Source organism: Polypterus senegalus, chromosome 4, assembly GCF_016835505.1.
Source record: "Polypterus senegalus isolate Bchr_013 chromosome 4, ASM1683550v1, whole genome shotgun sequence".
In the NCBI taxonomy this organism is placed as follows: Eukaryota; Metazoa; Chordata; class Cladistia; order Polypteriformes; family Polypteridae; genus Polypterus; species Polypterus senegalus.
In genome coordinates this window covers 45,250,146-45,273,772 of record NC_053157.1, presented here as the reverse complement: position 1 = coordinate 45,273,772, position 23,627 = coordinate 45,250,146, and the positions used below count along the sequence as shown (strand labels likewise).

Below are 23,627 nucleotides of genomic sequence, written 5' to 3'. Positions count from 1 at the left end.
ACAAATACGAACCTGATTGAAAGAAATAATGATAATCAAATCCTTGATGACAGCAACACTCAGTAACACTCACAAAACAAATACTGTATATTGACAGTCATGTTACGCTATTTTTAAAATGTTCCCTTTTCTTTTCTAGCTTTTTAACACACTACTTCTCCGCTGATACGCTGGTATATATATATGTATATATATATCCCGATCTACATACTCGAATAATGGATACTTTATTCGCCATCAATGATTGTTTTGGTAAAGCCATACTCAGTGTATTCATTAGATGAACGGTAAAAAAGTAAGAGCGAGGGGAGGATGCAGGCTGTAGTGCGTCAACTCTATCTGAATTGCGCGATCACATTTGAAAAATATATCTTTTCAAGTTCTATTTAGTCCATATGTGTCAAACTCAAGGGCCACGGGCCACATCCGCCCGGCGTAATTATATCCGCCCGCGAGATCATTTTATATACTGTATTATTGTTATTAATGGCCCGGTATATGAAGCGCTGGTAACACAATAAACTACAGATCCCATAATGCAGCGCTTCAGCTGCCTTGCCAACACTTACCGCGTTAATCAAGTCTAGCTTATGATGCTGCAAGTTATTGCGGCTAGCTCACACGATGCTGAAGAGAAAAGTTGATTCTGAAAATAGAGCCTTTAAAAACCGATGGGAGGCTGAGTATATGTTTACTGAACCCGTGTGTCTCATTTGTGGAGCTAATGTGGCTGTAATTACAGAATTTAATCTAAGACGGCACTATGAGACAAAACATCAGGGTAACCTGAATGCAATGCAGAAGATACAGAAAGCAGAAGAATTAAATAAGAATCTGACACTTCAGCGGACGTTTTACCGTGCACAATCACAAAGTGATTTCAAGTGAAGCTGCTTTTATGGGAGACACAAATGCACCAGTGCAACTTGCCCCACTTTCCCTGTTGCCAAGTAATGTTAAACCAAGTCGTCACTACGGTGTTCCCAAATCGCACTTTGCTGATAAACTGAGCGCACTGAGTTTGCACGGCGCTTTGGTGACTTTGAAGAACAAAAAAAGTCCGTCTACATGCGGCTCGAACCTTGTGCATGTTTGGTAGCACATATCTGTGTGAGAAGCTCTTCTCAGTGATAAAGACTAACAAAACAGCACACAGGAGTCGCCTCACTGATGAGCACCTGCAATCCATCCTGAGAATCTCCACAACACAGAACCTCACACCAAACAAAACGAACTTGTTGCCAAAAAGATGCCAGGCGTCCAGCTCTAAAATGACATATGAGCAAAGACAACTGAATGATTTGATTTGTTATTGCTGAAAGGAACACATTTTATTTATATTTCCAGGTTTTGTTATGCAGCATGTTCATATTTGAATTTGTATAATTTTGACAGGATATATTTTTATGGAGAGCAAAATCTTTTGGGATATTTAAAATCTAAGTTTATTTTTATATAAAATTACATAAGAGTAAAGAAATTTGAATGTTTGTTCTTTTAATGTTTACTTTATTTCTAACTTGTATAATTTAGACAGGATATATTTTTATGGAGAGCAAAATATTATAAGTTGTTTAAGGTTTGAGTTGATTTATTCAGGAATAATATTCCTGTCTGTTTTACCATTCCTACCAAAGATATTTCTGTCGACTAAATAAAAATTCCTTCTATTTAAAATTTAAATAGAACTTGAACAAATACGATAGTTCATAATATCCACGCAGACTTGCACGTAAGAGCGGAGTTATCCGTTTTAACAAGCAGCGTATTGCACTGATACTGAAATAGCTGTGTGTGTATATATGTAGATATGTATGTATATATATGTTTATATATGTGTGTGTATGTATATGTATGTGTATATATGTAGATATATATATGTATGTATATGTATGTGTATATATGTAGATATATATATGTATGTATATGTATGTGTATATATGTAGATATATATATGTATGTATATATGTGTATATGTATAGATATGTATATATATATGTTTATGTGTGTGTAAATATATATATATATATATGACAACACTCATCACTCACAACAGTGACAAAACAATTACATTGACAATCATGTTACGTTATTTTCAAAATGTTTCCTTTTCTTTTTCATTGCTTCTTTAACACACTACTCTCCTGCTGGTATTTTGCTAGTATATATATATACACATGTGTATATATATTAAAAATGGCCCCCACAGTCACCAGATCTCAACGCAATAGAGCATCTTTGGGATGTGGTGGAACGGGAGCTTCGTGCCCTGAATGTGCATCCCACAAATCTCCATCAACTGCAAGATGCTATCCTATCAATATGGGCCAACATTTCTAAAGAAAGCTTTCAGCACCTTGTTGAATCAATGCCACGTAGAATTAAGGCAGTTCTGAAGGCAAAAGGGGGTCAAGCACCGTATTAGTATGGCGTTTCTAATAATCCTTTAGGTGAGTGTACATACACACACACACACACACATATATATATATATATATAGTATATACACATACATACTGTCAGGGATGGCAGGGGCAACGACCCGGCCGGGACGCCTTGAGGGACTGGAAGAGGGTCAATGCCCACCCTGGATCACGTGGGGGCTGCCTTCCTGGTTACTTTGGGGACCACGGGTAGAGGGCTTGGAAGCCCAACCCTGTAGGGACCCGTGGTCACCGCCAGGGGGTGCCCCAATGCCTTGGGGACCCTGGACCTCAGTACTTCCGCCACACTAGGAAGTGCTGGGGGGAAGAAGAAAAGGGACACCCGGAGAGCTTCCGGGAGAACAGCCGGCATTTCCGCCACACTGGGGCGTGTCCAGGGAGGAATGCCGAGACACACCTGGAGCTCATCCGGGATAATATAAAATGGGCCGTGTCCCATCAGTCAAGGCTGGAGTCGGATGGAAGCAGGACAAGGCAGGAGAGAGAGAGAGAGAGAGAGAGAGGCCCGAAGAGAAGGCATTGTGTGTTGGCCAGGACTTTGTGGGGTTGTGTGAGCACTTATTAACTTGTATATATTTGTAAATAAACGTGTGGTGGTGGAAAACAACATGTCTGCCTGTCTGTGCCCGGGCCGCATCCACAATACATATATAGTCACTTATACACATATATATATATATATATATATACACACATATATTATATACATATTTATTACACACACAAATATATATATATTTTAATTTTTTATTCTCTATAGTGGGCACGTTTCATAAAATGAAAAAAAAAACAACACACAGCCACACAAAACCTCATTCAATCAACGAAATTATAGTTATGTATGCTAATCATATTACAAAGTACATCAAAATGGACCAGAAATGTTCTACATGAAACAGCCACCTTGTTTAATAATTGAAACTGTACAAAACAGTAAAGCTAACAAAATGATAGGAGAGACACTTCCTTACCATGACATTCTTTGCTTTTAAACAACCTATGCCAGCCTCACATTAATTATTAGTTTAATACTTATGTCAATATTCTCATCATTGCCAATTTCACACTCTTCGGTTCAATGCAGGTCATAATCAATCATCTCTTTGTAGTAATCTTGTGCTGTTACGAGGAATAAACAACATTGCCACATACAATAAAGGAAGCGTTGGCTATACCTTTAATCCTGATGAAAATACAGCACAGTGCCTTCTGGCTACTTTCAATTTCTGCACAATTTTGTAACAGAATAAAATTTAAAGTTTCTTGTTTTAGCTTTAATCAAGAAATATTAGTTATAAGTTAATACTTTTAAATTAAATTAGTTTTAAGTGAACTAAACTATCAAAAAGGAATTTTAATTAAAATTAAATTCCATTTGACAAGCTAATTTAAATGTACAGATTATGCACACACACAAATGCACAACAGACTCCAGAGTTTGAACCCTGGATATATAGATTCACTGGGTACTTCATTTTTTCCCCCTCATACCACAAATACTGTAATCCCGGAATACAGGCCGACCCGGTATATTAGCCGAACCCCTTCTCTACCTACTAAATTACATGTATTTGCCGATGACCGGTATTTAAGCCGACCCCCTTCTCCAAGCAAAATTTTCTAAATTTCCTTAAAAGTGTCTCTTCGGGTATATTTATAATGTTTATCGGCGAGAATTTGAGACTGCCGGCATTTTTGATATATAATATAATGTGCATAATTTACCAAAACACCAATAATTTTTCTAATGTACTAACCAAAAATTTATAAAAAGTGCCTAGCCTACTTCGATTAAGCTACGAGCATGGCGGCACGCATGGTTGCAGCGGCTCAGGGCTCTCCTTTTCAGTGCACTTTTTTGTTGTTTTTGTACTTTTTTTTTTTTGTCCTTGTTTGTGCACGATCGGTTCGGTGAACATCCGCTATACCATTCAGAACCTTATAGACATCGGTGTCCATTTCGAGTGTTTTTCATCACACGCACAACATCCCAGACAACATAGCGAGACCAGCGGGCTCTCCATGGATTGTTGTCAGGTCTAGGAGACGACACAGACAGAGGAGGGAAAGAAAGCAGAAGTGGGGCCGCAGATCCGGCGTTATGCTAAAGCTAAAAAACAACCATACAAGCCCTATACAGAACTTTTTTCTGCACTGAAGGAGCTGCTTTTAATCTCATTGTAGATGCGTATAGTGATAATAAAAGGCATTCTATTCTAGAAACAATTTCATACTGTACTCACCATTTAATTTGACATCTTTCGGCTGCAGTAAGGGAGGAGATATTTCCACACAATGTCCATCTGCGTTTCGATTGCGATCGCTTAATTTTACCTTCTCTTCCATCCTTAGCAATTATGTGTGTTGCTTGCATGGTCTTAATGAATTATATATATAGGTAAATCACTGCAATGACGGAAATTACATCAACACACACATGTATCTGGGCTCCGACTGACGCTACTAACGCTCTTAGTTGTTTGTTTACAATCGGGCAAGCGGATACACGTGACCGCATCCGTTTCGTAACGCAAGATGTTGATCATAAATCAAAACAAAAAATTTCATTTTAAACTTCCCGATAATTTATTATAAATTTTATTAATAAAATCAACTAAAACACTTTTTGAATAAATTCTTTATTTAATTTAAAGTACCGGCATGCAAAGTTACTTCTTCATCTGAAAGATGGCTCTGTAGTTTCGTCATTATTTACTTCCGTATTCATCGGCAAAACCGGCATTGCGCTGGAAATCTTGAATCTGAAACGATACTCGTTGTATAAACCGACCCCCAAACTCCAAGCCAAAAATCTAGGACGAAATTCTCGGCTTATATAACGGGATCTACGGTACATGTATGTTAGGTTAATTGTCAAGTCTAAAGTGGCACTATATGATTTAAAGTGTATGTGTTTCTGTGTGTAATTGAATGGACTGCTGCTTTGTGCAGTATAGGTCCTTGCCTTGCACATGTTAGAAAATGGATGGATGGAATGAAATATGCCTGTTTCATTACAAGGTCACAGTGTATAAAAGAATATTCCTGCCATGTGCAATGTATAGTGGGAACCAAACCTGAATGCAATGTCGGCAGGGCTCAATCCTAAAAAGCTATAATGCATTTGAATGGGATAAGGAAGAAAACCAGAGTACCTAGGCTGATCGGAGTCCTGGGTCATAACTCCATACCACTGGAGATTTTCAAGTGTGGGAGATTCATTTTCTTGAAGATTTTGCACAAATATATTTTGCCATCAATATGCATTTGATTAACTCTTAGGTTAGCACACTCAGTGCCACATTTGCTGCACATCAAATGTCACAATATATACATGTAGCTACTTATTATTTATCAAATATACATTTCGTCCAATTCCATTCACAACTATCTCCTTTTAGTAAATGAAATTTTGCTTTCTTAAAGGATACATTTATATTAGGTACACTTCCTACATCTAAATTAAAAACAAAACAAAAAAAAAAAAAACACACACACAAAAAAAAAGACTGCTGTGAATTTAAAAGTTGTTTATGTTAAGTGACAGTGTGGCAGTGCTGCCTGTTGGACCTTGACTTAATTTTGGACTTTCATACCCTCATCACCTCAAGGAGAATATGAACAGTCCAAAGACATTCTGTGATCTCCACTGCCAACTCTAATATGTCCCAAATATGAAACTTTATCTATGTTATTCTGCCTAATCTTTATCAGTCTTTCAACGCACAGTCATCCACACTTCTTTACTAGATGCTGTCATATTATAACTTTAGCCCAAGGAATACCTTTGCATTTTTAAAATTCAGGACTGAACATGGGTTAACTTTTCATCTCATACTGCATTTATGAAGCTACTTTGCTCATTTTAGCAAAGTAATGAGAATCTATTGTGCTGTAAGCTTATTATAAAAAGTCATCATTACTTCCAGCATTCCAAAGGAAGATAAACAGTCTTCTACTAGTGTTATTAAATTCTAGCATTATACAAACTATGGGTGCTTGGGTATTTTATTAGCTACACGAGAGGACAGCAGAGCAGAACACAAATTGGACATGGAAATCTGCTACCTTATCTGTAGAATCTATAATTTAACATCTGCTTTAGTTTCCAAGGCTGAACTGTCATTTGCTCTCAATTCTCCCTGCAGAACTGATTTAATGTTTCAAGAATTGTGAATTATCTAGCATATACTACTTAATTCAGTTACTGACACAATACAAAGACATCTAGAGATGGACTTTGACTAGACCTTTCCAAGACTACATGTACGGTATGATTCAGATTACTGGTCAGCTGCATGCTCCACTTGCACTTCAGTTTCACTTCCAAGGATGAATTGCCCAAAAATCTTTTAATAAATACCTCCAAAAAAGCCAAACTAATGCTTTCTTAACAAGTATATACACTGTTACAACTCACCAAAAACACACTAAATTTACTGCAGAGAAAAAAAAATAATCAGGCAAATCAAATTGCAGAAAATGTGCAACTTTACAATTATTAAAATATCCTACAGTACAAAATGTCTGCAAATCCATCCATTTAAGACAAAAAAAAAATAGGAAAAATGCATTTTGACACAAGGCAGGAATCAAATCTAAAAAATGTGCATTAGATAGATAGAGTCATGAATAACATGCTCATAACCAATCAAATTCACATACAACTCCTCCTCTCCTAACTATGCATGATTTTATTAAATGCTTTTATTTTTCTTAAAAAGCAAACTACAATGTTAAACACAAAACAAAACCTACTGCCATTAAATATCATTGGAAATAGGCGGCACAAATTAGATCTTTACAGGAGATCTTGTCAGGAGGAAAACTTTGCTGTCTAGATAGAACATCAGGTCAAGGCTAAAGTCTGCCTGTAAATATCTAGACAGGACTTCTGGAATTATGTTCTCTGGACAGGTCAGTAATTGGCTACAGTACCAGAAAACATGTTTAATGAAAACTTGACCGGAAGAACTGGACACCAGTTGTAAAGTTTAGTGATGTAAATATTATGGTTCAGTGCTGCTTTGCAGAATTAGGATCTGGTTAGCTAATCATTGCAGTATCCACTATGAATTCTGCATTGTACAAGAGTGTGCTTGAGGATAATACAAGACCATCTCTCAGAGGACTGAAGCTCAACTGAAAATAGAACTTGAAACATGAAAATGACCCTGAGCATACTAGTAAATCCACCAAGTATAGGCTAAAAAGTAAGAAATAGAGGGCTCAGCAATGGCCAAGTTAAAGCCAAGATCTGATCCCCAATAAGATGCTATTGAGGAATTTGAAATGGGCTGGGTTACCAAGACCTACCTCAAACACATTGCACAAAGAACTCTGCTTGGAGAAGCAGTAAAAACATAATCCCAGTTAATGTCAGAGACCATTAGATAGTTGTAGGAAATGTATACTTGAGGTTTTTTTCTGCCAAAGGAGCAATACCAATTATCAGAATCGATGGCGTACTTACTTTTTCCACAGATGAAAAAAGCAGAATTGTTATCTATAGATACTGTTTAAATGAAGATCAAATCTTAATATTTCCACGTGGTAAAAAAGAGAAAACATTTAATGACCACACATGCCAAAAAATCTATTTTGTGTAATTAGACTGTTAAATTGGTTATATACAGTCGTGCATATATGAATTTCTGAAACTGAACATATTCATAACTTCTTTTGCAACATAAGCGATTTCTCTTGGGTAACAAAAGATAAGTTCAAAGTAACAGTAGCTAAATTATATTACTGCTGCAGAGTACTGTATCTTGTTTAGTGTAAAAACGAATGCATCCAAGTTGAAAGAAAAAGAAAGCTTTGTTGAAATTTGAAAGAAGTACTGTATAAGAAACAATACCAATGCATACTACAGTCATAAAAAATAACAGATGCTAAGACTTCTGTCAAAGGAAAGAAAGATGGCTATTGTATAGCCTTACCATAATGAATTCACTTTATTCAAACCATTTTGTCAAAAAGGAATTAATGTCAATCCATAAAATTTACTATTTAGTAAACCTTAATTTAAAAAAGCTGCGTTTTAATATTTTAATTACTAGCTTCTCCTCATCGTAAGTTTAAGAAAAACTTAGATAATTCTAAAAATGTGGCTTGAATTTGCAGATTGCATGCTTAAAACTGTTAACTAGCTTTCAGATTTTTTCACTTTTTTTTTTATATAAACAGTACATCAGCAACTGCGATTGTATCAAATTTTTATAAAAGAAAAAAGGAAGCAAAAGATAGGTAAAGTATCAAATTCACTTTAATGTTTCATTTAAATTAATAATTACAAATGAACCAGTGCCCTATGCAAACTAGCACTAATGGGCACAACAAAGAATGATCATTTATGCTGCAATCTTTACAGCTTACCATAGTGTTTTAAGTGTTTTTAATCACTGGATTGCATATTTTTATCGCATTGTGTTTATTTGGGTTGATTTAAATATAGTACATACAGTATTTAAATGTCTTCCAGAAAAGAGTATTTACTTCTATAAAAGAGTACTTTAAAAATTATGAAACTATCTAAAGTTTCCAAGGAATAAAAACTACATTAAAAGGACATTAGCTTAAATGAAGAATTTTAAATATTAATTATGTTTTCCTAATAAAATTTTGTGTGTTTAATGAGAGGCATCACAGCAGCTTTGAAAAAATGTGCAATGAAAAACTTATTAGGAATGTGTATTTAACATACTAAAAAAGGCAACATCTGTGAAGGCAGAAAATCATTACTTTTCAGTAAATAAAAACATAAAAACCCCACTTGTAAGTTAACCAAATGTTAACTTGCCAGACCTTTTTTGTTTTTTGGCTATGCATAATATGGATGATACTTCCAGGGGATTCACCAATAATGGCTTAGAAATGTAAAATAGCTGGGCTTCAGTAAATTTTATTTAAGTACATTCAGGTTCTAAAGATATGAGGCTGTGATGTGTCAGATGTGAAGGTAGGAGCATATTTCACATACAGGCAAACGTCTGATCCGGATGAGGTGAAAAACTGCATTTATAAATAAAAACCTTTCATAATTGTGTTTACATTTGCTTTAAACATATATAGTAACAGCTCCAATGGTTTTCAAAAAGGCAAGTCTAATCTGCTGCTAAACACCAACAAGGAGCACAGATGAGGAGATTCATTATTGCTGTTAGAGGCACAATACAACAATAGGCCTTCTGTGAAAAGTGCAAGGACACCTAGTTCTTTATCAAAATATAGGCACTCTCCTACACATTTTATGCCACTTACAAAGGATGTTGTTTGTGTTTTACTCAAAGACTGCAAATTTTACTGTCTCAGCAATGAGAAGCATTCTCAACTCTTTCTCTGAGCGGTGAAAGAGGAAAGGACCTGACTCACTAGCAGTAAGGTTGAAACACACTTGTTTATTAAAATGAATCTTTCTGTTAAGACACTGGAATGTACAAAGGCACAATTAAAATGCCACATAAAACCTAACTATGCTCCCGATTTGCACTTTTAATAGTCTGCACATTAATGCAAGCAGTTAAGTTAAAAGCAGATTTGCATATGATTATTTATTTGAGATTAATATTCTATTAATTGTTGTTTTTAATGTCTGTGGGTACTGTACAGTTAACTCACAAGTGTATATTTTGGTATATTTTTTTTATAAACAAGAAATAGATAGCTATATCAGTTAAAATTACAGGAAAACAATTATTAGCCTTATTATAAAAATAACTTTAAGCAGTATATAAACAAATTATAAAAATTAGTCAACAATAAAAAAATAAGAAAGATCACGTACCCCAATAATAGCATTTAACTCTGCCATGGTTACTTGTTTAGCTCTTTCAACTGCCTGGACAACTTGCTGCTGATGCTATTTAAGGGAAAAAAACTAATATGAAATATATTTATGTGCTGTAATCACAGTGAATAGAACACATTTGTTATAATTCCTAAACATCTCCCAACATATTTTTGGTGGTGTTGCAGATTGGTGCCATTAGATTTACATTTTGCCAAAAATTACCCAGGTTTTGTCACTCTTTATTTTATGCATTGTTTTTTAGTGTCTAATATGACACTGATTCTATCTTCTATCACTTATTAAAAAATGAAGAGTGTGGAACTACACTTTTCTGAAATTTTCTTCTTCACAGAAAGATAAAAACCTCCTATTTTTTCCTTTATAAGCTGAGCACTTCCTGACCTAAAATGTATATGAAATAAAGGAAATTCTAAAAAGATGCTCTTAAACCAAATAATGCTATTGTATGTATCTTAGTTAATATAACTATAACTAAACCTATTTACATGAGAGTGAAATTTGTCATTAGGGAGGTAAGAACTTGCAGTAAACGCTCAATGTGCAAATTCTATAAAAAAATAATCATAAAGACTACAAATAAATTTTAGGTTAAGATACAAAGTTGAAAAAAAAGGTGGAAAGAACATGGAATGTTTGATACTTCATAAATAATTTTAGCAATATGATAATGTGCTCAAACCTAAGTATTATGTATTTGACCTTAAATGAATCTTTCATGAAAGCATTGGTTACAAGCAAGAGTACATTATTTTAATTACCACACATTTATATGACTATTCCAAAATTTTGAAATTCAAACCAATGTTTTATCAGTAACTGTTGATTATTTATACATTTAGTATAGTCTCCTATTAAACAACTTTATATGAAACGCATGAACAACCACAACTACATAATCAACATTCTTAAACAGTTCAAAGTTCTGGCATTCCACTATTTGAAAACTATTAACATATAATCAAGGGTAAATTATTAAAGTACGTCTTTGTAAACTCTTACCTCCTGGGATAAGAAAGGAATAACTTGAGCACAAATGGCGTTGAGCCGCTTAACAATTTCTGCCTGTGAGAAATAAAACAAAAATCCATTAGTGCTAAAATAAGCTACAGATCTATAATTAGATTTGCTATAAAAAAATGTACACATCACTCTTTATGCGAATAAACTAAACAGAATAGTTTGATGTTCAGTAAACAAATTTTTCTTTAATTATTTTCCACTTTAGCAGTCTCTCATTGGGTGCCTCCACAGCCAGAATCCCACCAAAGCAGCTTTATGTTTGCCCAAAACTGCACTGGACTGGAACCACATTAACGGCAGCTTCCTGTCTTATACCCATTAACACTGGGAGAGGCTGAATTGGTTTATGCAGGTTGACAATACCAAAGATTTGCGTTTGCAGTAAATGAATGTCTCTTGAAACACTGAGACCTAAGACTTCTAATCCTGAGGTTATAGGTTCATAATCTGCTACTGACACTATATGACCATAAGCATGTCATTTGACCTGCCTGTGCACCAAATGGAAAAACAAAAGAAATGCAATAACTTGCATTTCAGTAACCTTGGATAAACGCACCAGTAACAGTAATAAGTAATATAAGCTCACTGGTGGTGTTTACTCTTGAACACGCTATACACAATTGTCCATGGGTAAACATTCCTGCATTAGATCAATTCCTGATTTCTCTTGCTTTTCCTAGTAACTTTGCTTTTGTTGATAATCATAGCAAAACACAATTCTATTGAAAAGTATATTCTTTTGAATCGAAATGGGATATCAATAGGAATAATGTGAAATCTGAGTATATATTACCATCATTATTAGAGGTTTATGATTTTCATATGTTAAAGTCAATTGCTCAAGTATAGTATTTCTTTTCATGTTTTTCATTAATTGTATGCATTCCCCCATTAAGTCCGCAGATGGGAATGTCTATAGCCAAAGCTGCACTTGAAGTGGATATACACAAGTGCAGGTACACTCTATGTTACATTGATATTTTAACATAAAGAATTGAGAAGTGTAGAGCTGTAGCTTCATGCATTGCAAAGACAATTTATATGGCTTCCAAAGGAGAAATTCAAGCACAGCTATCTTAGATCATTACTGGGGTATTGCATAACTCAAGAGCCGATTAGGTGGGGACTTGTTTATTGGAGGCTGCAGCACCACAACTGAAGAACAGATTTGGCCAGTCAATCCCCCTTGTAGTTGTAAGAGCAAAAAACCGGGGACTGGTGATTGACAGAGAGGAAAAATAACCAAGATAATGAGAAAAAGAAAAAAAAAAAAAAAAGCCAACCACAGAGCTTTACCAAACTTTGTCTTTACATTTCACAATGTGATCACTTTTAATTTTTGCCCCATTCTCAGTCATCTATCCACCCTACTAGTTAGTGCTGCTATTTTTGTAGAACGTCAATCACTTCTGCTGCATTCTTCATTTGCATAACACACACTCAGGTCACATTTCTGGCAACAATAATCAGTCTAACATAGTTTGTAGAAGCTTCCCTAGTCCTCAGGGACACTTAAAAAGACTATAGCTCCATTATAATCCATTTCCTCCTTCCAATTGACTTCAATGCATTTTACGTAGGTCAGACATGTTCCCAAACACTTTTGTGATTTCATTGAATTCACGGGGAGGTGAACTCCACTTGGTTCACTCATCACTAGTCACAAAAATGTAAAGCAATATCTTTAGAAACTAAAATGCAAAGGTGAAAAAAAAATTAAAAAGGGAAGAATCCAGGGTAAAAAAAAGTAATTCCCCATAACAGAACCACTGAGGTTAGCACCATAAGCTGGTACAAAATGTGAAAGAAAAGCAGAGGGTGGCGCTTAGGTACTAACTTTTTTTCAGTTTGTAATTTTTTTTGTTTTTTAATCTTCAAATAAGGACAACTTTTAAATGCTTGATATTCACATCCCAAAATTATATATATTATATACACACATACATACTTGTTTGCAGCTAGATACATACACACGTACATAACACATAGAACTATATTAATAAAATGCTTACTAGAAGGGTTTCCAAATCAACGCTGGTGTTCTTTCATAAAAAACACTAATACAGTATTTGTAATTAGAGAGAAATTCCTTAGAACTTCATGTACTAAGTTATTCCTGTTACCAGTTTACAAAATATTTTGTTGATTTTCACAGTAATATATACAAACATTTGTGATGACGAGGAATAAGCTACATAATTGAACAAAACATTCACACAGCAGTCACTGTTGTCTAAGGATGCAAACATTTAGTGTCTGAAAATATATCTTTAATGGAGTAACAATTCAGGGCAATATTATGTTATAGTTGTTAAGTGTATGCCTGAAAGATCATACGAAATAAATCACAGATAAATTTACTAAGTAATTATACAATATAAAACAAAATACTGTTACAGTTTAAATTATGTTTTACTCATATTTAGTTAGCAGAAGAAATCGTCCCCATGTCTTACTGCCTCACCAATGTCATGTGCACCTTTAAATTTTCATTAAATGCCTTTCAGTTTCCACAGACACTTTTTTGTCTTAAAATAGCATATAATATTGTTATGCCTTATATGCATATATGCATACTCCTTCCTCCACAGTAAACAAACTAACCAACAGTAACCTGTCCCCTTTATCTTGTTCAGAAATACTTGGAAATGGCTTACACCTCATAATGAAACCTATCAATCATTGCAAATGAACATCTGCATTACCCAATTTTAAAAGAAAAAAAAAATCCCACTGGTGGTCACTGACAGATCCACAGTTTTACACAAATACTTCCATTTTTGCAATCATTTTAAACAGAGTTTACAGGAGAGTAAGGTCTATATTACAGAATATACGAAGCTCTGATTATGTTTGACCATCTTTCTACTTCTCTTATGACCTAATATCACAAATTTAAAAAAGGAGGACTACCTAAAACTGTCAATCAAGCCATAAAAAATAGATACTCTTTACTTCAAGCCTTTATTATAAAGGTGTAGATGTGAATGTCCCACTTAAAGCTAAATGTGCATTCTTAAAAATAAAAAAACATTCTTTATAACAAAGATACATATTGACCAGATTATTGTGCAAAAGGTATGCATACAAGCTTGATTACTTGACGGAATACTTTGCATTGACAATGCAGTCGTTATTTAAGTTTGTTAAAACAAAAAAGCTTGATTTCATCAAGAGAAGGATAAATAATTAATGATACAGGAAAAGATGACAAAAAGATGATTAAAAACACTTTCAGATGGTTTGTCAAATTTAAATGCAAAACTGAAAACATTTAATGTTTTTGCTACAAGGGAATTTGATATTAGAATCAATGAATTTGTCATGGTCATGCTAATTAGCATTGGACAAAGAAAGGGTTATAAACTTAGACAATTCCTTACCTTAAAAGAGAAGGTTGCCCCAGAAACACCACCGATGCATTGGTCGTCGTCTAATTTGACTTTCCTTTATTGTGGAAAAGGGCTACACTCTGATAATTTATTTACAGAATCACCCCTGTTTTACTGCGACTGGTTATTAGGCAATAATAATAACAGAGGCACTTTTCTAATGGACGTTTTTTCCCTTCACTTCTCTCTTTTTTTTTTTAGATAAATGGCAGCTAAATCTAATGGCAGTGAGCCCAAACTCCTTTTGCTGCACGACCATTAAAGGATGTAGGTTATTGCTGTTGTCACCATTGATATTTGTCATTGTAATGTAATTAGGGGCCTAAAATGATGCATTACAGCCCTTGGCGCGGCTTTTATTAAAATCTTTTCTTCTGCTTGCTGAACCGCGACCCAAGATCTGATGAGAAACAGACAGACAGCTTAAGGGTGACGAGCAGATTCATCAAAGATGTATTTTTTTCAGTTTAGGAGGGCTCTGGTAATGGTGGAAAATTGGGGGTGGAGGGTGCCCCGGTGTAACAAACAGGGTGAGAATGACAGAGCAAATGCAATACAGCACAATTGAATTTAATTTAGCCACTTAAAATTCTGACAGCGTCTTGGTGGATCTAGCTTAGACAATAGATTTTAACAAGGGAGATTTCTAATCTGCCATCAGATAGTTGAGTGAAAAGCTCCTACTCGATAACTTACCCTAGGGGTTGATTTTAAATATCAACAATACACCATAACGGACCTCAGCATCTTTATATAAATTTCAAACATTGAAGTTTATGCAGGAGTTAAAAACTTTTCTCCCTAAAGCTTCTTAAAAACCAATACTGTTCACAGCTTCCCCTGTGACAAGGCTGAACACAGTGTGGATGACCTAATAAAAAAGGGCATTTGTTCAGGCTTAAATGGAAAGCTTTATGGTCTTTTGTTCTGCTGTCTCCCCCCACCCCCACCATAGGGAAGGGAAAAGAGGGCAGTGTAAGAAACACTCTTGTGTTTTGTGATTTCATTTCCCGTAGAATGAACTAAATAACTCCAATAACCAAATTCTAAGGAACAAATGTCCACTTATTAGCTATCAATAGCAAGCAAAAGAATTCTATTCACTAACTAAATACACATACACTGAAATGTTAAACATATATAGACATATATTTACAAATATTAAAAACAAAAACAATGCACACACATTTATAGATCTCTAAAATAGTTCTTTAAGCCTCCACATGCTTAATGTATATATTTCTCATACGGCTGAGCAATCACTTAAATTAGTAGCAAACAAGCTCTGGACAGGCACCACCAACTACTGTATACTGCTAGGGATAAAAACTATATTCAACTATAACACAATGATGAATTAAGGGAAATATCAGGCAATAAACTAATAAAAAAAAAATAACAGTACATGGCAGGTGAGTCCTAAGGACTTATTGTTGAGGTCCACAAGAAATTTTAACATTAAAAACATTTTGACTGAGCTGTGTACTTGATTAAATTCTTAACTGTGTTAAGAATTTTTATTTTTGACAAATTTTGCAAATAGAGTTAACAGGAAGCGCTTAAAATGACTGCAATTTTACCCAGTCATCAGATTATGCAATATTCAATGGCAGTGACCCTGTGTGAATTCAAAGGCTAGAATTCCATGGAAACTGGCATATTTACTGAGTGACAGTTTATTAGGTACACCCTCTGCCTTTACACAAATTCAACATTCCAACACATCATACAATACCAATCCTGTCAATTAAAACAGCTTATAGATCACGGGGTCAAAGGAGAACAGCGAGTTTTCATACAAGAAAAGATCTCATGCAATAACTAAGCAAACTGCTTCTGAATTAGGCAAGGCATACTTTAACATCTTTGGTTATTAAGATCTCTTCATGGCTAGATTATCCACACTCAGATATACAGTATACTACTAAACACAAGGTACCAGGTCACAAGGCACATGGTCACCAAATAGTTCCAGAAACAAAAAAACAAAAACAAAAAAAAAAACAAAACGCAAGTTTGTGTTGCTCAGTGGCCTGTACCAGATACAGTATTTTTGGTATGAATTGGAAACAGCTGTTTGCACCAAGAATGTAAAGCTGTCTAAATTACATCAACTGAACAATCACTTCCACATGGTACAAGAATCCTGAACAGCACAACCAGTACCATATTGAATTTTCGGATGATTTTGTGTCAAGGGAGATGCAACATGCTATTAGATAATGGTTTCTATTAAACTGGCAACTCTGTATATTTATTTGGTCTTCCTGTGCAACTCACAAAAAAAAAAAAAATCTCAATTTTCAGTGACTCTTTGCATTTATGATATGGATGGTATATACACAAGCACACACACACACACACACACACAGTATATCCTCAATTATCAGCACCTCAACTTACAGAGGTGCTGGATTATCTAAGGTGAACCTGTAAGTGTACTATATTACTTTACTTATATTTCATAAAAGTTTTGCTGTGAAACCCGTGACAAGCACACAAGTAGTAATGAATTGCCAATGGGAGCCATGAACCCAAATTCTCCAACTGAGAAGTGAGAACTTTGCATGGTGAGCTAAATGGAGAGCTCCATCTGTAAGCCAAGCAAAGTCAGTCTCTGACCACTATGAGCAATGCAGTGCACTTTCCTGGGGACATGAGCTGATCAATCTGTGTCAGATCCAACATTCTCTGGGCAGCATTGTCACTACACATTAAGTGTTCCAAATGCAAAACACAACCTAACTGAACTGCTGTGGACTTGCAAAACAAAGCATCTCTTTTTGAACATTTGTACTGTGGTAAACGGATGGTGGTGAACTGTGAAACAGCACTCTGTTGATCCGAGGTGGGAGCTGTGCAGCATGAACTATATGGAAACCTCAATTCATCAGCAACGCAGAGCCCGTCTCTGAACACCATGAGCAGTGCACGTACCTGATGACGTCATTTCCCACTTTCTACTTGCAGTGTTGCTACTACAGCAGCCATATGTTTTTAGCTACCCAAGGTAGCACTTTTTCACATTACCTCGGGCAACTGGAGTTCAACACTGTACAATATTATGAAAAATTATTAGGATTTACACAGCAAATGGTCTTAGACCTTTAGACCAAATGTGTTATTAAAGAATGGGAACCCGAATTGCATTTCAGGTTATTAAGACAAAGGTCCTTTATATTACCATTGGTTAATCGGCTGTATCAGAACTACTATGTAGCTAATTGAGTACTTTCCTCTATACGATAATTTGTGTGCTTTTTAAAAAAAAAAAAAACACAAGCTAATATTGGTTCATTGGAGTGCCTTACACTAGAACATGCTAGATCCAATTGTGCATGAGTAAAACATTACTGCCACAGATCAGCTCCTGCATTTCCTAGAAACTAACGTTGTTAATGGTCACTGCAAAACACAATTTTATAAGAAAGTATATTCAATTGAATTGAAATTGAGGAAAAATGGGAACCTGTAGGACATCTTGTGAAAATGGTATCTTCAATCAGATCTGAATGTAACACTTTGATCTGTAATCTTGTACCATAAAATATTTGGAGGGTTCAGATCAAAGCACGATACACTACATTGAGGTTTACGTAAAAATACATAAAAAAGCATGTCCATTTACAAGCTGCACATTTACGTGGAAAATGCAATGCAATTAATTGAATGTTTAATAGGGGTGCACAATTATGACAAAAAATTAATAACTGATAAATACTGTATTAGATATTAAAATTGTGATTAACAACAGTACATTGAAAAATGCATCTTTTTGCCAACTGTATTTCCTGCATTCTCTTTTCAAAAACCACAGTACAACCATCACGGTTCAAGAAAGTATTTATGTCAGAGCATATAAGTTAGCAGAACATTAATTAATAGACAAAAAAAAATTCAGCTAATTCTGTTTTTCTAGATCATCACCAAATTTCAATCAAACCCAACAATGCATATTTGAAATGTTGGGGTATTTAGTTATTCTATTGGTAGAGGTCTCCTAAATATTGATATATCAAAATGTCGTTCCTTAGCAGATACCTAGTGCCCCAGATGTACCATCCTGCCAAACTTTTAAATTATACAGGAAATAGTGTTTTGTTGATGAGTGAATGAGTTAGCCTACTTTGCATTATACATCTGACAAAAATGACCCTATAAACCTATGCTGCATAAATTGAATATGGCCAAGTGCTAAATTTCATTACTGTTTTAGGGTATGGCTCACTGAAGTGTCTGTACCATTTTTACTTTCTCGTATATGAAGTATAGGGAAAGTATTGTAATCGCCCAAAGATTCGATGTTGAAATTTTGATAATCTCGAAGTTTTAGACCTCCCTGTCCTTCTCATAAACAAAGTATAGGGAAGTATTGGAATCCTCCAAAAATTTCATTTTGAGATTGATTGACGTTTTAGACCTCCCAGAGTCCAAAAATACCATTTTTGGAATTGTGTGTGTATATATATATATATATATAAAAAACACAATAACTTGAGTACGCTTTCACTTAAGTCAAACAAATTTTGCATACAAGTATGAGGTACAAAATGTTAATTTCTACCAACTTTTGGGCTTTTCCCATTAACCGGAAGTGGTACTTTACCTTTTATTCATTCAGCTACAGAGTCCGATTTACTCAACTTTACTTTCATAATAATTGTTCAATAAATTATTAATTTCATATTGATCACTCTTTAACATACATAATATAACAATATAATCATTATCTTGTGGTTTTTCTCCTCAAATATCCATCCCAATTTCTGCGTATACGAGAAAGTAGTGGAGACCACTCCAGATTTTTCAACTTTGAACACAATTTAACAGTAGTCTTTAAAAGTTGATGTTTGGACAGTCTGTCAGCATGTCAGTACATTTTCACTTCTACCTCCAACTTACAGGGAAAATGTGGGAGTTGGTGGCAGGATTGGCACTCCAGCCACCTTAAAAAAACCTCATACTATTCCAGTGTGGTGCGGAGGCGTCACCCACTGCACTCTGGTTCCAGTCCAGGTGGTTTGTTGTGTGGTTGGTGCGGCAATGCGCTATCAGCGCATACTCCCAACCTCTCCTCTCTGTTCTCAAGAGTTCATAAAAGAGGTACAAGATTGGGTGCTTGCACAAAGCCTGAACTTTTTTTAAACTCTACTAAACACTGTTCTCTAAATTTTGAAATACTTTACTCAGAACCCAAGTTCTACCATTGCAAAGTCTACATTATCCCAAAAGTGAAAACTGAGAAAATAAAGTTTAAAGATTCTGCTGCATTCCAATCTGACACATTCACATTGCTAAACAAGTACAGGGAGTGCACAACATGTTCATGTTCACATTTTAATGTAAGTTTATTCAGTTTTGTATAGATTTTCTAGGGTTCTGCATTAAAGCTGTGTACATTATATTTGATATTTATAAATGTCGATATTAGTTTACTTAAGTGACAGTTATGGAGCTAAAGTCGGGCCCGCCCTATCCGCAGTTTGTCCTCTGCAGTTTTGATCAACCCTTGGCCCCACTGTATCAGCCCTTATGTTTGCTTCATGTGCGGTTTTCGTCCATCTATGGGGATTCCTACAACCATAAATCTGCAGATAAGGTGGGCTGACCTGGATTTGAAGGCTATACCACAATTTTAAAAGCACATTACAGAAAGTACTTAATGTGCTTATATTCTGTAACACAGTATAAAATCTATTTTTCACTTGAACACAGCAGGTACCTTTAATAAAAAGCAATGGTTTAGCTGCTTGAACGGTACACCCCATTTTGAAATTTGTTCATGTAAACTTTTTTGCCTTGGTATCGAATGAGTATTGAAAACTGTCAAATTTCTGGTATCGACTACAAGAATCCTTTTATCATGACAACCCTACTTGTGAAGGATATTGCAGGTAAAATTATTTTCCTGGCAAACTGTAATGAAGCAAATGTATTGTCATGCAAGACTTGATACCGTGGAACAAGAAACTAGCCCAATAACAAAAATACGTAAATGCCAGATATGCCACAGGGATCTACAGCATTACATATTGACTTTTAAATGACACTAACTGCAAATTTAAAAGGAATAATGGAAGTTAGTATTAAGAGCCAGTACACACAGTCTTTCACACCGTAAAATGCATGATAATGTTTACATACTAAGCACATTGAGAAAATGATGCAGATCATATCATACACACTAGCAAATATAATTAAATTCAATCATATGGAAACACAGACTCTTCAAGCAATTTGTAAAGCTGCAATCCAGTTTAAAACTGCGTACAGAAATAGTTACAACTCATTATGAATATAACACATCACAACACAACACACACAAAAAAAATAATAAACTGCTATCTATATAAATGAGTAATTCAGCTTGCTTTTTGGTAAAAATGGTAAAACGAGGACTACTCCATGAACCATTCCATTTTTGTTGCTAAAGTATAATGGAAGACATGATTAAAATGTTAAATTTTAAAATATCATAATTGGATCACATAGCAGCATATTACACTATTTGTACAGAGCCCAAATAGAAACATCTTAAAGGAGAGACGCTACCTGCATGAAAATGCAATAATCTTTGTATTAAAGACCTTCCCCACTTTTTAGTTGAACAAATGTTGTAAAATACTATTTTTTTTTTTTTTCATTTTTTCATTCACCATAATTCCAATATTTAATGAACACAGCTGTGTGGATTTGCTTGGTTTTCTACAATGCAGAAAGAGAAACTGGTATTAAGTTAAACCCTTGTGTATATCTAATATAGCCCCGCCTAGCGCACATTATCATAATCATATCCCAGTAAGACTTATCAAGAATAAGTTCACACTTAAATTGACTAGTTCCTAAAAAAGAAAAAACAATTTATAAAAACACTACTGTCACCAAAACAAATACTACCTAACTCCCTGTAAATGTAACATAAAAACAGACAAAATGACATTGGTGCTTTAATAAATCCACTTTCAGCTCATTCTCTCCATTTTTAATATGATTTATCCATTGTGTTACCAAAGTTACTGCCAGACAGAGCTGTCTAAAATAACATGCTGTAGTGTATGGAAAAGATGATGAAATATCTTGAAACAGCCGATTACAGACGTACTAATGCTTAGTGACCACAGCATTTGTTATAAACACACCAGTAAGAAAAATGCACTAAAATGGCACTTGGGACACCTAACTTAAGACAGCATAGTCAATAAATGAGCTGCAATTATGAAAATTGCCCACAGCTTACCTATACATTACAAATTAATACACAAATAAATTGAATATTGCATCATGTGGGATTTGTTGCCTTAATATAATCCACTAACACTTTTAACAGCCTGTTGCATGATGATCACCTATATCAAGATGATGGAAAATACTTTTAAAATTCTTATATAAACTGGCAAATTATGAAATACAGATAAGAGATGTGTGCAGCATTGGAGGGAAAAGCACCAACGGGATAAATCTTGACATACTATCAAAAGCAGGTAAAATATGCCAGTGCCAATATCAGTGGGGTTATGTCCAATTAATCACTTTTGTTTATACAATTAATACTGCATTATTTCAGATTCACATTTCTTACTAATACTACCAGTGAAATTTGCAGACCACCAGTAAACATGGTCAAATACTTTATTTTAATATATTCTTTGTGAAAGGCAAGATCAGTTTATTAATTCAATAACAGGAAAAAGCAGATGTGAGCAATTTTAAATTTAACATGACACATTGACAAAGAAGCAGAAGAAGCATCAATGATGTGGACAAATCAAACATTGCTTGTTTAAGCACACAAGAGATGCAAAACTAGTATTTTTGGAAACATCAAAGGCAGTTGTTTATAGGTCTTACAGGTAAGGTAACAGAGAATGCATATAATTTATAAAAAAATAAACTTTACAAGATTATTTTTATGGAACTCGTTTCACATAAAATTGCATCCAATGCTGCATGCACTCTGTGTGATGAAGACACTTTGTGTCAATGTCTTCTGCCCCAGCTGAACAATAAATTAAAAGCAACTGAAAAAAATAGGATTGTAGAGATATAAGGAAGTAGATGCTTCTGTGTGGGTGATATTAAATGCACATTACTGGTATAAAATTTATGAAGAGAGTATCTGTTGCCATACTCAAGAAGGATAAACAATTACTACTGCTGAGCCAAATTAAAATTAAAACACACACTCTTTGGCTTTGCTGCTATCAACTTTGTAAAACAGATTGAGATATTGCTCTGTTGGCATAAACATGATTCCACATATCACGATTGTTTATTGTTTATTTCACAATGTTGCCTGTGTAGATGCAGGGTCATAAATGGTTTGTGCCTATATATTAGTACGAACATTTAATTTATATAAAATATTCAATCCAAAATAAAAAGGTACAAATTGTCATTAACAATAAATGTAACTGAGGCGATTTAAAAAAAAAAAACAAAAAACAAAAAACATAAAACTCATAGAACAATTTATTAACTCTTTTGGCAACATGAACGCAAGGCTGTACATAACCAATAAAAATATGTCCCCTCAAAACCAATCATAGTAATCAAACACAACATACATAGGATTTATGAATTAACACCATGTACTTTGAAATGTAATAGTAAAATATCACTGTATCACTTAAATTACTAAGAAAAAAGTACACCATTCGGAATTGTCTCCAGAACTGTTTAGTCCAGTAGATGCCTTAAATATTCAGTTTTACTTTGAACATGAAAACCATAAGGGCAAATGCTTGCTTTGGAAAACCTATCTACACCAATAAATCATCCAGATACTACATTAGAAAACAAAGTATGTACCTCTTTGTGCTTTAAATATTGTGTGGCATCTTTCAACTATTTACTGTCTGAAAAAAACAAGTGTATTGCTTGAACATCAATATAGATTGATCTTGTTATAAAAGTATGCAGCCAAAATAGGCTTTGGCTCCCCACAACCATTAACTG

At 34.6% G+C, this 23,627-nt stretch overlaps 1 protein-coding gene across 3 annotated transcripts in view; it reads right to left on the bottom strand.

Annotated features, from left to right (window-relative positions):
• The window catches only part of LOC120527308 (transducin-like enhancer protein 4), a 162,659-nt gene that overhangs the window by 122,700 nt on the left and 16,332 nt on the right, over positions 1-23,627 (bottom strand). For all 3 annotated transcript variants that reach the window (XM_039750567.1, XM_039750568.1, XM_039750569.1), the window contains exons 5-6: positions 11,257-11,319; positions 10,231-10,305 (exon numbers count right to left, since the gene is read on the bottom strand). In XM_039750567.1, coding sequence (XP_039606501.1) covers positions 10,231-10,305; positions 11,257-11,319 — 138 coding nt within the window. The remainder of the gene's footprint in view (positions 1-10,230; positions 10,306-11,256; positions 11,320-23,627) is intronic.